This window comes from Styela clava, chromosome 1 (genome assembly GCF_964204865.1).
Source record: "Styela clava chromosome 1, kaStyClav1.hap1.2, whole genome shotgun sequence".
Taxonomy (NCBI): Eukaryota; Metazoa; Chordata; class Ascidiacea; order Stolidobranchia; family Styelidae; genus Styela; species Styela clava.
Window position 1 is genome coordinate 24,979,874 of NC_135250.1, and position 12,346 is coordinate 24,992,219.

Below are 12,346 nucleotides of genomic sequence, written 5' to 3' on the forward strand. Positions count from 1 at the left end.
CAAGCCTTCTAGAAATCACATTTGAACAAAAATATATCAAATAAACTTATATAGTTTTACACGCAGTAAATTGACTACATTTGTAACGTCAGCGATTTCGCAATAAAAAAATCATTCATAAAGATTAATTGCATCTCTAGCTACGTTTTATCTCTTTCACCTTGACAACAGACGGAACACGGAATCTTACAAATTACACATTGCTCTGAAACCCCTTTCTAATCTGCCTCGTCAAAATGGTAATAAAGTAGAATTATCTACTTAATTAAACCCTAGCTGCAAATTTCAAAAATAATTTGAAACAGACGACATGACTAGCAAGCTAGATATTTGTGTCTTAAATATTGTGAGGTATTGAAGTTCGCCTTGAAACAACTATTTGCTGACATCTCTGTCGCCAGTCTGAGATGTAACATGCTCTAAGCGTGTCTGAATGACTATTGCTGTTTCTACGCTTAATTGTTTTTGCTTAGAGCATATTTGCATGGAAATGTTATATTGTTCATTTATTTTTGTAAAATTATTCAATCAGTGTACTGTGATTAAAATACCGTTGGATTTTTGGAACGAATTCGTTCATACATTCGTGAAAGAGATATTACTACAAAAAAAAATACAAATACGCGATACATTAATGAAAATTACAGAAATCATTTGATTGAATGATCATTTACACTATGATGTCCATCTTCATATAGTGAACAAATCAAACAAGAAAAAATAACAAAAAATATGTCAAACACTCACATTTTGAAAATACAATTAATTTTAATCACATATATGTGCATAAATACTATAGAATAATACAAATAAAAGTTGCATGTCGTACCAAGAAGTTGAAAGTTAGGACTATTATTTTTATATCTTTATCTTTTTCATGTTTATTCTTTATTATGTAGGCCTATACCAGCGGTTCTCAAACTTCTTTGTATTTTGACGCTCTCTAAAAAATTTCTCAAGTTGCGACTCCCCATAAAAAACGTCCTTAATGAAAAAACTTTTTGGCAATAAGTTTTATTTAACAAACCTAGACGAAAGTCAGTGAAATCGAATTTAATGTGACGGTTGTACTTGCATATTTTTTTTACAATTGTCATTAAACCTTGGTGTGGATTGTGAGAGCCGCACGCAATTCCTATTCAACATTCACTCGCGAGGTATCGTTTGAGGCTCACTTACATGATCAAGTAGTTTGAGCTTCTCTAGTGTCAGCTATTGACGATGTGTAAAATTTGGACAGACAAACCACCACTGGGATGAAGCGCAGCGCTGATTATACTCACAGACCATATGTATAATTAACTTTTAGGGATATTTTCTTACAATTAGATACGGGGAAACAATGAAACACAAATAAGTTTTGGGGGTAGAAGTTACAACGATCAATAGAAAATTGATAAACTGAAAATTTACTTGACGCTTATTGATTTTCTTTATTGCAGTATAATGGAATGTACAGAATTACCAGAACTAAATAAGTCATTTATAATAATGTAAGACAACACGTGTTTACGGCATAGTATAAGGAGCTCAATACACTCTGAGTGAGCAAGTAAATAGAGACCGATAAATTCTTGGTCCGATTGTAACATAACAATGTCGATCGACACGAACATGATTTCTTTCATTTTATGATGTTCGAGTAGATACTTCATAGCTGAAGTTCATTAGGTGTTGTAAGTTTCGTAAGCTGATTCCACTTGTGTTTGCTTAGTTGTCGCAGGTAGAGCTTGTTCGTAACCGGCGGTTTCCTGTAGCACGTTCGAATATGATGGTTGAGAAACTGGGTCGTTGGAGAAAGTTGCTGATTAATGAAATAAAAAGTTCGTTCAACAACTATAGCAGAAATATCAATTTAATTTTAAATGTTGACGAACATACATCTCAAAGTGATGATTTCACTTTGTTTTCACTTAACTTAAGAGCAAATGACAAAATACTGCAAAATATAAATTTTCTATGACTTCACGATGCAAAAAATACTAGACCAATCTCTGTCATATTTTAGTAATCCGAGATGAGAATGACTCATGAGAAGGCAATTTTCGGGTTCTTTCAAATTTGCCTAACATCATGTTCAAATATTTTCCCATTGATGATGAAAGGAAGCTGGTGAATGTCATATGTACTTGTTAAATGTTCAGAATATTTTAATGATTGATCAATATTTTACGCGTGAAAGAGAAATTTTTCGGTTCTTACTACCTTTTTCTTGTATAGTTTCGTAATTGTGTTCTTTCGCTTCTGCAATTTTCTTTAACTTCTTGTTTTTCTTCATCAGTTTGTATATGATTAAGGCAAAGACAACGTAGAAGATCAGTGGAATAAGAAAACCAATCACAAAACTGATGATGTTGAACTCGAACGATTTCTTTTCTAAAAATTATATAACCTTAACAAAAACCTAAATATTACAGATTTCCTAACTCCATTGAAAGTTTTGGGTCTGTAACAAGCACAACTGAAAATGACAAATTCACCATGCATATTGAAATGTGAAAGTTGAATAATATTATCCCTAAATCGAAAGAAAACTTTCTTAAACAATAAATATTCCAGTAGGTGTTTCTCAAATTTCATGATTTTTTTAAGGAAATGAACCGTTGTCCGCTAAAGTCATAGTTCATTGTCATGAATTTTCGATTGGATTATTATATAGGTATTGGAACATAATCTGTTAGTATCTAATTACATTTCCTTTAAAATATTTCCTGAAACTTAATTCTGATTCAGGTTTCAGCCGAAATAATACATCAACAAAGTAAACACGGTTCACTAATATCGGCTATGCTTTATATACTATTTTCACACTTTTTTGCGCTGTACAAGCAATAATTAAAAACTAATTTGCGACATATCTACAATTTAATTAAGATAATGCACCAACTATTCTCCATGAATTCCGCATGAGGGAGTGAATTCTCATGATTACATCCAATTGAGTAGAGCAAAAGTAAATATTTGGGATTATGATAATTGAATTAGATTTATACCTGTTGGATTTCCTACATAAGAACCTTTGACAGGTCAAACGCATTTAATTATTTTTATATGTGCTGATTAGTTACGATTTGGTTCTGGTTGAAATGAATACACGTATCCTACGCTCGTTGCTTTCATAACCTGATTGGTTTCAGGTCTCGTGTCCGCTGGTATCCCCTATTCAAGCAAAGGATAAACCTATATATGTTTTATTTATTTCTGCCGTATCCTGGAATGTATTTTATTTGTACTATTTCTACCCTTAAAAAGGCTTGTGACCATGTTTTGAAAATAAAAGAGAAATTTAAAAAGTTACTCACTCAGCAGTATTGACGGACTCGTTCGCAAGCAAATTTCATTTTCACAAGGCGTTGTTGACACGACGAATACACTACAGATAAAAAAGTAACATTGAGTGAAATAACCTTATTAAATACGGTTTGAGATAAAAATAGATTTTAGAGCAGCGCGTTGGTTATGTACATATTGCACCGAACATTGATATTTTGACTCTTGTATCGTCGATTAAAAACTAGCACACCTGTAAGATTTTTCTCTGTTAAGTTTCCGATTCTGTCCTACAAATATTGCATGCTCCCCGACATTTCTCCGTCGCCTTCGTTTCTTGGATAAGACATCGATTGTTTGAGTGACGTTACAAGATGATCCCGAATTATCGCCAAGATTGACGACTTGCCTATCGCCAGTAAATCTGCCATGATGGTAGAATGGTAAAAAAGAAAAAGTTGCTAGAAGTTAGGAGTAATAATTTAAGAGAGACTGGGTCTGTTACATGTGAAATTGTTTCATGTAATTGATGTTTCATTTTACGAATATTCCCGTCTGTAAGTCATCAGCAAATTTCAATCTGTAAACTTGTTTGATTATTGTCGTCCATGGTTATCATATAATAACAGTCATATCAAAAATTATTTGCACTACTTTTACAGCAAACCTGTAAACTGGCAACGCTACGGCGATATATTCTGTGGTTGAGCTCTGTGCCTTGATCAAATTCTCCATCTTGAAATGTGTGTTTTCACCAGAAGATTCATCATGTACGATGATAAATAAACAGCTGAATGGAATGAACATATTTACAAAATGAACAACGAGAGCAATGCAAATATGCAAAAATATACTGGCATGAAGGTCAAATGACTAATATATTGGATGTTTCCCCGTGCCTTGATTCCCAAAAAATTCCCCCTATACTTTACCATTGCAAACAAATAGTTTAAGTGTTCAAAATTAAATTATGATTTTTAGTAAAAATATTAAAACAAGTGCCGCTGATGGGAAGTGATTGGGCATCATATGACTCAGATGAAATTACAGATAAATTAAAATGAATATCCTAATTAGTTTTTTTTCCTTTTATTTTGTTTTGAAAAATAGGTTGATAGGTTACTTCAGAAGACAAGAGAACAACAGCAATTTGAATTTAGAAAATCAACCATAGGTCGTCGGTACGGCTATACCTTTATTTTGGGTATAGTATATTTAGTAGTTGTATTCTCACAATACAAACCTTAGTAAACCGTTGCTGTCATCGGGTTTAGTCACGGTTATTTTGCGAATCCCGTTACTGTCGGTGGCATCAAAGGAAGCGATTGGTTTTGCTATTGCATCCGGTGCTGCAGAAGAAAAAAAATGGAAAAGCCATCCTCAAATATAGTAACAGTAAAAGTAATTAATCAATTTATGCGAACTAGTTTTTCATGGCGTAATACAAAAGATTTTAAACAATTTAGTTTTCTCATTCTGTAATATGATAGTATTTAGACGAAATTTTATTTTATACAAGTATTTTCGATTCTTTTGCAGACTGTGACCAGTATTTGGCTATTTCTTCGTAATGACAATGAATAGTCATACGCAGAGGTTGGTACAATATTACCTCAAATTCTGTTGGTTTTATTCATGGTAAACAACAGATCTGTATATGAGATTTCCTTTTACCAACAACTGTGGCTTGTATGGAATAAAATATTATTTTAACTCATAAATTGACATCAAATTGCGGCGTAAAAATATTGATCTGTGGCTTTGAAATAATACCGATCGAAGTCAGGTAAGTATACCGTTACCATATCTAAACATTGATTGATAGCACGAGCATATATAGTTTCGAATCGGATCCAAAATTATATAGCTTAAACATATCACTACGTTGTAATAAAACACATTGAATGACTTCTTACACAATTGCTTATTAAGAAGTTTATCAGGTATATCTCATTATTTCCTCACCACGGATTCTCTGATCTGTTTTCTTTGATTATATCTATGTTAGGTGTTGGCGGGCATGTAATAGCCAACTTACAGTGTTGTAATAAAAATGTAATAATAAATATACTGATATAAATTTGTAAGGATAAGTTGCATGTAAAAAAGAAATTGAACTTCTGTGGCTTGACGTCTACGTCCCATTCAATCTGCATTTATAGGCAAAGATTTCTATACTTTGAATGAGTTATCTATTGCTGAAATTCTGCGTACAGTTGATAAAATAATAAAAACCTGCTGGTTTTCCAACACAATATCCTTTTGCATTCACTGCCTCGCTCAGTCCCGCACATCCGATAACTTGTATTGATACTGTGCAGTTTCTGTTGGGTACCGGGGTATATGTACGCGGCATTGATATGTTGAATGAGTCCATATGGGGAGAGTTTACATTCGATCGTGTTGCAATTGTAGTGCAATATCTCGTGACCTGAAAAATTGATAGGTAATACTCAACAGAGAAAGATATTCCGAGCATTTGCAGTTTATTTTTTATTCGGGGCATCTGAAGCCATTCAAACTATAAATCTGAGAGACGGAAAGAATAGAAAGATGATTGGGTCATGTCTACTTCGATGTCCTCATTTCTCCATTTTCAAACCTGTCTCTTACTTTCAAACCTGCAACGTTTACTGGTTGGTTATTGTTTTTCCAAATCCATTGTATAGAACAGTTGGTCGATAGAGATGCAGACGTCACGGGTTGTGTTTTTCCATCTGTTTTTGCAGTTGTAGTAGCTGAATAAGTTGAGCGGCATTCATCGTCTGACACACAAACTTTGATCTGATATATAATATACATGAATATATTAGTATTGAAGAGAGGAATTCTTTTTGGGAAAAGTCCAAAATGTGGCGTCTCACATATTTTTACATTTGTTCGACTTGTGTGTCTGTATATATGCATAGCAACTCTTGAAAATTTCGAATGGCTTAATTTTGGAATAAAATTGTAGACAATGCGACATATTACTATACGCTATACTTTTGTGTATACTGATATAAACATTTTGCCGGAAATAACGTTGCGATATACTTCCTGTTTATATATTCTGGACGTGATATCTCGATTAAGAGTTCTGGTGAAAAATAATACCAGTATCACAATACCGACTCACCGTTACATTATATTCAGTAGTTGTCTTTAATCCTGAAATCTCACGGATCACTGATGTGTTTGATTTAGGAATAATGAATGTCGAAAAGCTTTCTTCTTTGGTAATATAATTATTTGCTGTAATTCTGAAATGAAATAAACATATTTTCTTAGCGAACCTTCGCCCAGACAAATTAACGCTCTCATAATCAGTACGGGTACTTCGGCGTAGACGTGAGCTTCGACTGGTACGCGAAAGTAAAAAATTGTGAATGAATGCTCAGTTTAAGGGCGTTTGTCTAATAGGTGACTTAAAAATATTCACCTTTTTGAAAAATTTATAAAATAAACTTTTAACCAACTTTGTAAAATAACGTGTTTTAATAAGAAGAATAAATAGGATAGTTACTTGTGTCGAAAGCCAACTGCATATCTGCTTGGATTCCAGGTAACGAACAAACTTCGGCTACATGATGAATTTGTGATTGATGTAATCGTTGGATTTCCATCAACTGTGATGAAGGCGCAAATATTAGAAGTGTTTAATATACTTTAGTTATCCAATTTTTTACTCAAATTGACTGCGGTAATCAATTCTGGAATAGTATTGGAACCTTTTGACAAATACAATTCGGTATAGATTAGCTCTGTTACTAGTAAAATGTTGTTAATTTGTGGCAATAGGGTTGGTTCAACTGGTTATGAGCCTGTTGTCACAAATGCAGTTCCAAATATTTGAACGAAAATTTAATCAAAGAACATCACCAAAGAATAATGGCTCTAAGTTTTTGAATTTAATGTTAAGAAATATAAACAATTACCTTTGAAGTCAAAAAATTCCTTGCTTGAATTATGAGCACGACAATAGTATTTCCCTATGTCCAAAATTGTTGCGTTGTCAAAGTGTAGCGTGGAGGAACTTCCATCTATTTTCTGATAAATTCCATTTTTTTTAAAATCTGTTGTAACTTGTTCATGAGAGGATTCCTTATACCATTCTGCAGTTGTGTTCACGCAATTCTTTACTCGACATATTTTTTCGTGGTGTGACGGGTCATCATCACTGCCGATTTCCGGTGTTGAATGCTCTGCTTTAGATAATTTTCAGTAAGTCATTTGTACAAAAACCTAAGATGGTAATAGCTGATTCGGCGACGCGAGGCGCTGTTGCTGCAATGTTGGGGCTTTGTCAGATACGTTTGCTCGCTTTGTAGTTAACGTAATACTGGACGAGACAAAGGACATTTTTTTGCATAATGTAGAAAGTAATCTAAATGATATTGAATAATTTTCAGATAATTTCAATTATAATTCTATATTCTCAATTCCCATTCCTAATTTTATCTAAATTTGATGCTCAAATACCTGAGTGAACTAATGAATTTTCATCTAGTATATTTGTCATGTTAAGTTGAACCTAATATTTTATTTATTTGCTGAAGGAATTGCTTCCGTCGTAAATTATTTATCGCTGTAATTAATCTGTAAATTATTATTAATGTAAGCAACAATTATTTGAAACTTTTGTGGGTAATATTGTCGCAATCTATTGATCATTGTATCGTATTTATTATTGGTTCGTGTTAAATGAAATTATGTCTACTAACAAGTTGCGAGTGGAAGAACATGAACAAACTACTTTATGTCATTTGTTGAATTCGTAAAAAATGCAACAATTCCAAGACTTGGTTGCTATATAGTTCATACCTCTTCAGGTATCGGTTTGTGTATTGGTCTCAGTGGTTATAATTTAATGCAAATAGCGATTACAGGATATATTTAAAAGAAATTAAATCAAAGTAACATTTAAAAACAACAAGAATTGCGACTGTGAAACGCGGAAAATATTCTTCCTAGTACGTTTAGCACGTTCGATTTTGTCAATTAGTGATTAGTTGTGGGGTTCAGATTAGAAGAGATTTTAGATTTATTTTAGATTTTAGACTTGAAACCCAAAGTCGGAGTAATTCAAACTTTTGCGACCCTTGTTATCTCAAAATTGTCGTGTATTGAAATGTTGCTTTCAATTTTGGAAAACATTTCTGAAAACGGAATTTACCTTCTTCTACGGCTATACCTGATAGATTTGTGCTGATACTCGGAACAACGTTATTTTTGCTTCGGTTTCACGCAATTTATCTCATTTTTTTGTCATGGCTTAGATTAGAAACTATTAAAAAAATAACCTGATTGACAAATGTAAAATAATAGTTCATGGCAGGTGGTGTCAACCCATTGATAAGTGTCTCTTCCTATTAACAAGCAATCTTCTCCACTAGCATCATTGTTCGGCTGATTGTATTTCCTTCAATAAATGTATAAATCAATGAAATTATTAATCAATTTATTTTTTCAATATCAGATTTCGTATATATTCCATTTGTCGTTACCGACAACGCAATATCATAAATGCTTTCGGAAATCAGAAATTCTTCTTCAGAAATTCTTATGGTGAATTTTATGAAATTTATACAGGATAAAATAGAATTACGCAATGGTCTATTTATCATTATTCAAGATCTAACCAGTTTTGATATCCTACTTCTCCTCTCATTATCATATCAGTACCATCCTGCCATTTCCAATCTCCTTCTGTAGCTTTGTCGTTACCTCCAATGAAGTAAGAATTAATTGATCCAACGAGTCTGGAATTTTCGAACAAGAATGAATTTTAATCTAATAAGATACGTCAGGGTGGTCCAAGGTTGCGAGATTGGCAAGCCGCAAAAGTTTTGAAGATGTCTTGCGGGACGTAGTCGGAGAAAACCCAAAAGTGATCAAAACATCGCGATTTTACTCACTTTAAATATATTTAGGAATGGGGGGTTACCTCTCTGATCGTTTTTTTAAGGAAGATATATATAGCCTTCATTTATTTTAATTGCTTCCCGAGAAATTCATTTTCGGTATATTTGCTCGTGTTTGGTTTTTAATGTCGCTTAAATTATATTCTTTTGTGACAGATATTACTTTAAAACACACCAGACACTGTGGTTTCACGTTTTTGTGGGTAAGGAAATAGGTTTCCCCCCAGTTCACACCGGTCACCTTTTCTACACTCATTTTGTTACGAATTGTTATATTTGGTTAATTTTATTACTTATAGCATGAGCGGCCTGCTCATGACCTGGTGTCATCGTCAAAGAACAACCAAGCCTAAGTTGGGACTCCCAGCTAAATAAAAACAAGATCGCGCGGCGCTAAGTCAGCTCTGCGGATCGTCACTGCTGTCACGTGTCTAACACTTGAGAATAAAGGAGTGTTTTACTGAAATAAGGGCACTAAAAGTTATCTCCAAATGAGGAGTTACTCGATGCGAACTTAAGACACGAAGTTTGGCTAAAATGCACGACTTTTCTCATCGGCGTCGTCCTGTCTGAAACAAGACAATCCATTCTCCTTGTACCGATCACATGACGTCATTCCCATATTGTCACTGTCTTGACGTTTTTTAATGAAACATTGAAAATCCCACATCGGGATTAGGAAATGGGCAATTACCAGTTGGAATAGTTTAAAAATAACTCAAAAATGTTCTTATGAAAATCGAAATAAGATAGATTGTTTCGGTAATAAATGGAGATGGATCGACTTGTCTTGCGCCTCGGAAATGCAGTAGCTCGGAATTGATTGAAAAATCAAGTTTTTGGTCTTGGCTTGCACCCGACACTGAATTTATAAACTCACTCAAAAGTTGCATTAATAACATAGGTCATTCTTTGATTATCAACTTTTGCCAAGTATCCTCCCAGTGATTCGCAGGTAGCTTTTGCTCCTGCGTAATTCTTTCTGTTATCGTTGAAAAAAGTCAGTTCATACTGATCCACGCATTTTTTTGCCAACGGAGCTATATAGAAAACAATTCGATTATAGCAGTTGGTAACACTCTTATTAAAAGGACACTAATCGATCTGTCGATGATAGTCGTCAAGAATACTTACTAGTCGACGATATGTTAAAACGTAAAAATATCACTGGTTTTACTGTATGAATACCGAGATAATAATTAGATTTACCAACAGAATTACAAGTATAAAAATCTGCACTTTCACTTTTAGAAAAAATTCGTTTGTTCAGTTTGAAACATTAATGTTCTTTACAGCTGTAAATATAATTTTGTTTCTTTCAGTGTACGCAAATATCACCAAAGACAAACCATATACATATATATTTTGCATTGCGCGTTGCATAAAACGTGAGAATACCAAAATTTATCTTACTTTGTGCGTGAGATACTCCAAGTATAGTTGACATAAGGATACAGCGTAACAATTTTCCCAACGCGTTCATTTTCATATTTTCCTCAATAAACTCCGGATTATAATTTTTCCCGGTTATTTTCTGTAAACCATATAGGACGTGGACTTTGATGCACAGTGTTTTCCAAGATTTGTATTAGATAATTGCTAAAACTATATATTTAAAGTAATTTTAAAACCTATAATCGATTTTAGTGAATTATTGACCATCGTAACATGCTCGCTCATATTGTTTTTAGTTTTACGAATCTTGTATTCACACATCTCTCCTCAATAAGCTATCAGTAATCTCGTTCGGTCATATGTATCATATACATATATATAAAAATACCCTCAAAAACAGAATAAACCCTTTAAAACAGTGATGAGTTAGTCAGGTAACATTTTTTTAAAGTTATATACATACGAAAAAATACAAATATAAAGGGTGGGCCAAAACACTTCACCATCTTTGTAATTTTGAACATTGTCTGAATGTAAAAATGGTAACATGTTTGGCCCACCCTGTGTATAAATAAACAAAATAACGTTTGAAAATAAAATAAAAAATAAAGCCAGCCAGTTTCGTTGCAATCCGCGTAAAGTGGTCTGATGGCCGTCATACTATACAGGCCAATATAACATCATTTAAAGTACATCTGTTCGTTTCATATATTTTACAAATGTATCGCTGGGTTGGCCATATATATATATATATGTTGTCACAAAATAGTAGTATATATAGATACAAGCTATGCTACAAAAACTCGACATATCATGGCTGCAATTCAAAAGAAAATCTATGGAGTGATCTGTAATTTTTCATCTCAATACCTGCCGTTCAATTCCATTGCTTCGAAACACTATCACTAACGTCACTAATATACTATAAATTGCGACCGTTTTCCCATTTCACTTCTATTATTCGCAAATAACTTCGTTCAAGATGTCGACCTGCGTCTGTCAGTACAACATTAAAATTAACTTAAGATATGATATGATTAATTGCGAGACAATACCAACTTCCTTTCACATTTCACTTTTATTATCTGCAGATAACTTTTTCAAAATTTCGACATCCGTCGGTCAGCACATCAACGCAACATTAAATTTATGATACCTACTAATTGGCGCTATCATATGTTGCAAGACGATACCAACTTTCTTCTAACCCGGTCAGGAGTAATAGTCAGGCAGGGGCATGTCTTATCACACCATTGATGATGTTTAGGATACGTAGGCATGATTACTGGAAATACCAAAACAATGTTGCTCTTTGTTGACTCTGGTATGGTTAAACTATGTGGCTTCTCCTACGCGTTTCCCATGTAGTGAAACGATATGCATTTGAAATGCACACACACCGGGTTTATATTAACTAATTTTCAAGTGTGCTACCGAATATTTTGCCCTGTGCAATAATGTGTTACACTGTTTTCAGACACAAAGTGGGTATAGATTCATCCTATAAAATATGGATTGTTTTGCTAAATTGTTGATGTTGTTAAAATATTGCTTTGCTCCGCAACGGATGGGCTGATTTTCAGTACTTAGAAGGTCACTGTTTTTTCCAAGGCCTACAGCGCCCGATATGTAAACACCAAAATTGTGCTGTTTTATTTTAATTCATGAAAACTTTATTGACATTTTACCTCCCTATAGATATATTTGCATTGCTCTCTTATTATGAAGATGATAATATATCTTATATATAGCTATGTCACATAAATTTCAGAAACGTA

At 33.5% G+C, this 12,346-nt stretch overlaps 1 protein-coding gene across 1 annotated transcript; it reads right to left on the reverse strand.

Annotated features, from left to right (window-relative positions):
- Positions 1-599: 599 nt before the first annotated feature.
- On the reverse strand, positions 600-10,771 carry LOC120334849 (uncharacterized). The gene is made up of 15 exons (XM_078112575.1): positions 10,587-10,771; positions 10,054-10,213; positions 8,892-9,011; positions 8,553-8,671; positions 7,188-7,454; positions 6,776-6,878; positions 6,389-6,512; positions 5,884-6,054; positions 5,506-5,701; positions 4,514-4,619; positions 3,938-4,060; positions 3,524-3,694; positions 3,303-3,373; positions 2,206-2,376; positions 600-1,804 (listed from the first exon to the last, which is right to left on the reverse strand). Exons 1-15 carry the CDS (start codon positions 10,660-10,662, stop codon positions 1,668-1,670), a joined length of 2,115 nt encoding a protein of 704 aa, XP_077968701.1. The 5' UTR covers positions 10,663-10,771; the 3' UTR covers positions 600-1,667.
- Positions 10,772-12,346: the final 1,575 nt, after the last annotated feature.

Excerpts from the sequence above, each read along its gene's own strand:
- LOC120334849 (XM_078112575.1), bottom strand. The coding sequence starts at position 10,662 with ATGAAAATGAACGCGTTGGGAAAATTGTTACGCTGTATCCTTATGTCA. Across the intron at positions 6,055-6,388 it reads CTACTGAATATAATGTAACG|ATCAAAGTTTGTGTGTCAGA; the intron begins GTGAGTCGGTAT and ends ATTATATATCAG. Across the intron at positions 1,805-2,205 it reads CGAAACTATACAAGAAAAAG|CAACTTTCTCCAACGACCCA; the intron begins GTAGTAAGAACC and ends TTCATTAATCAG.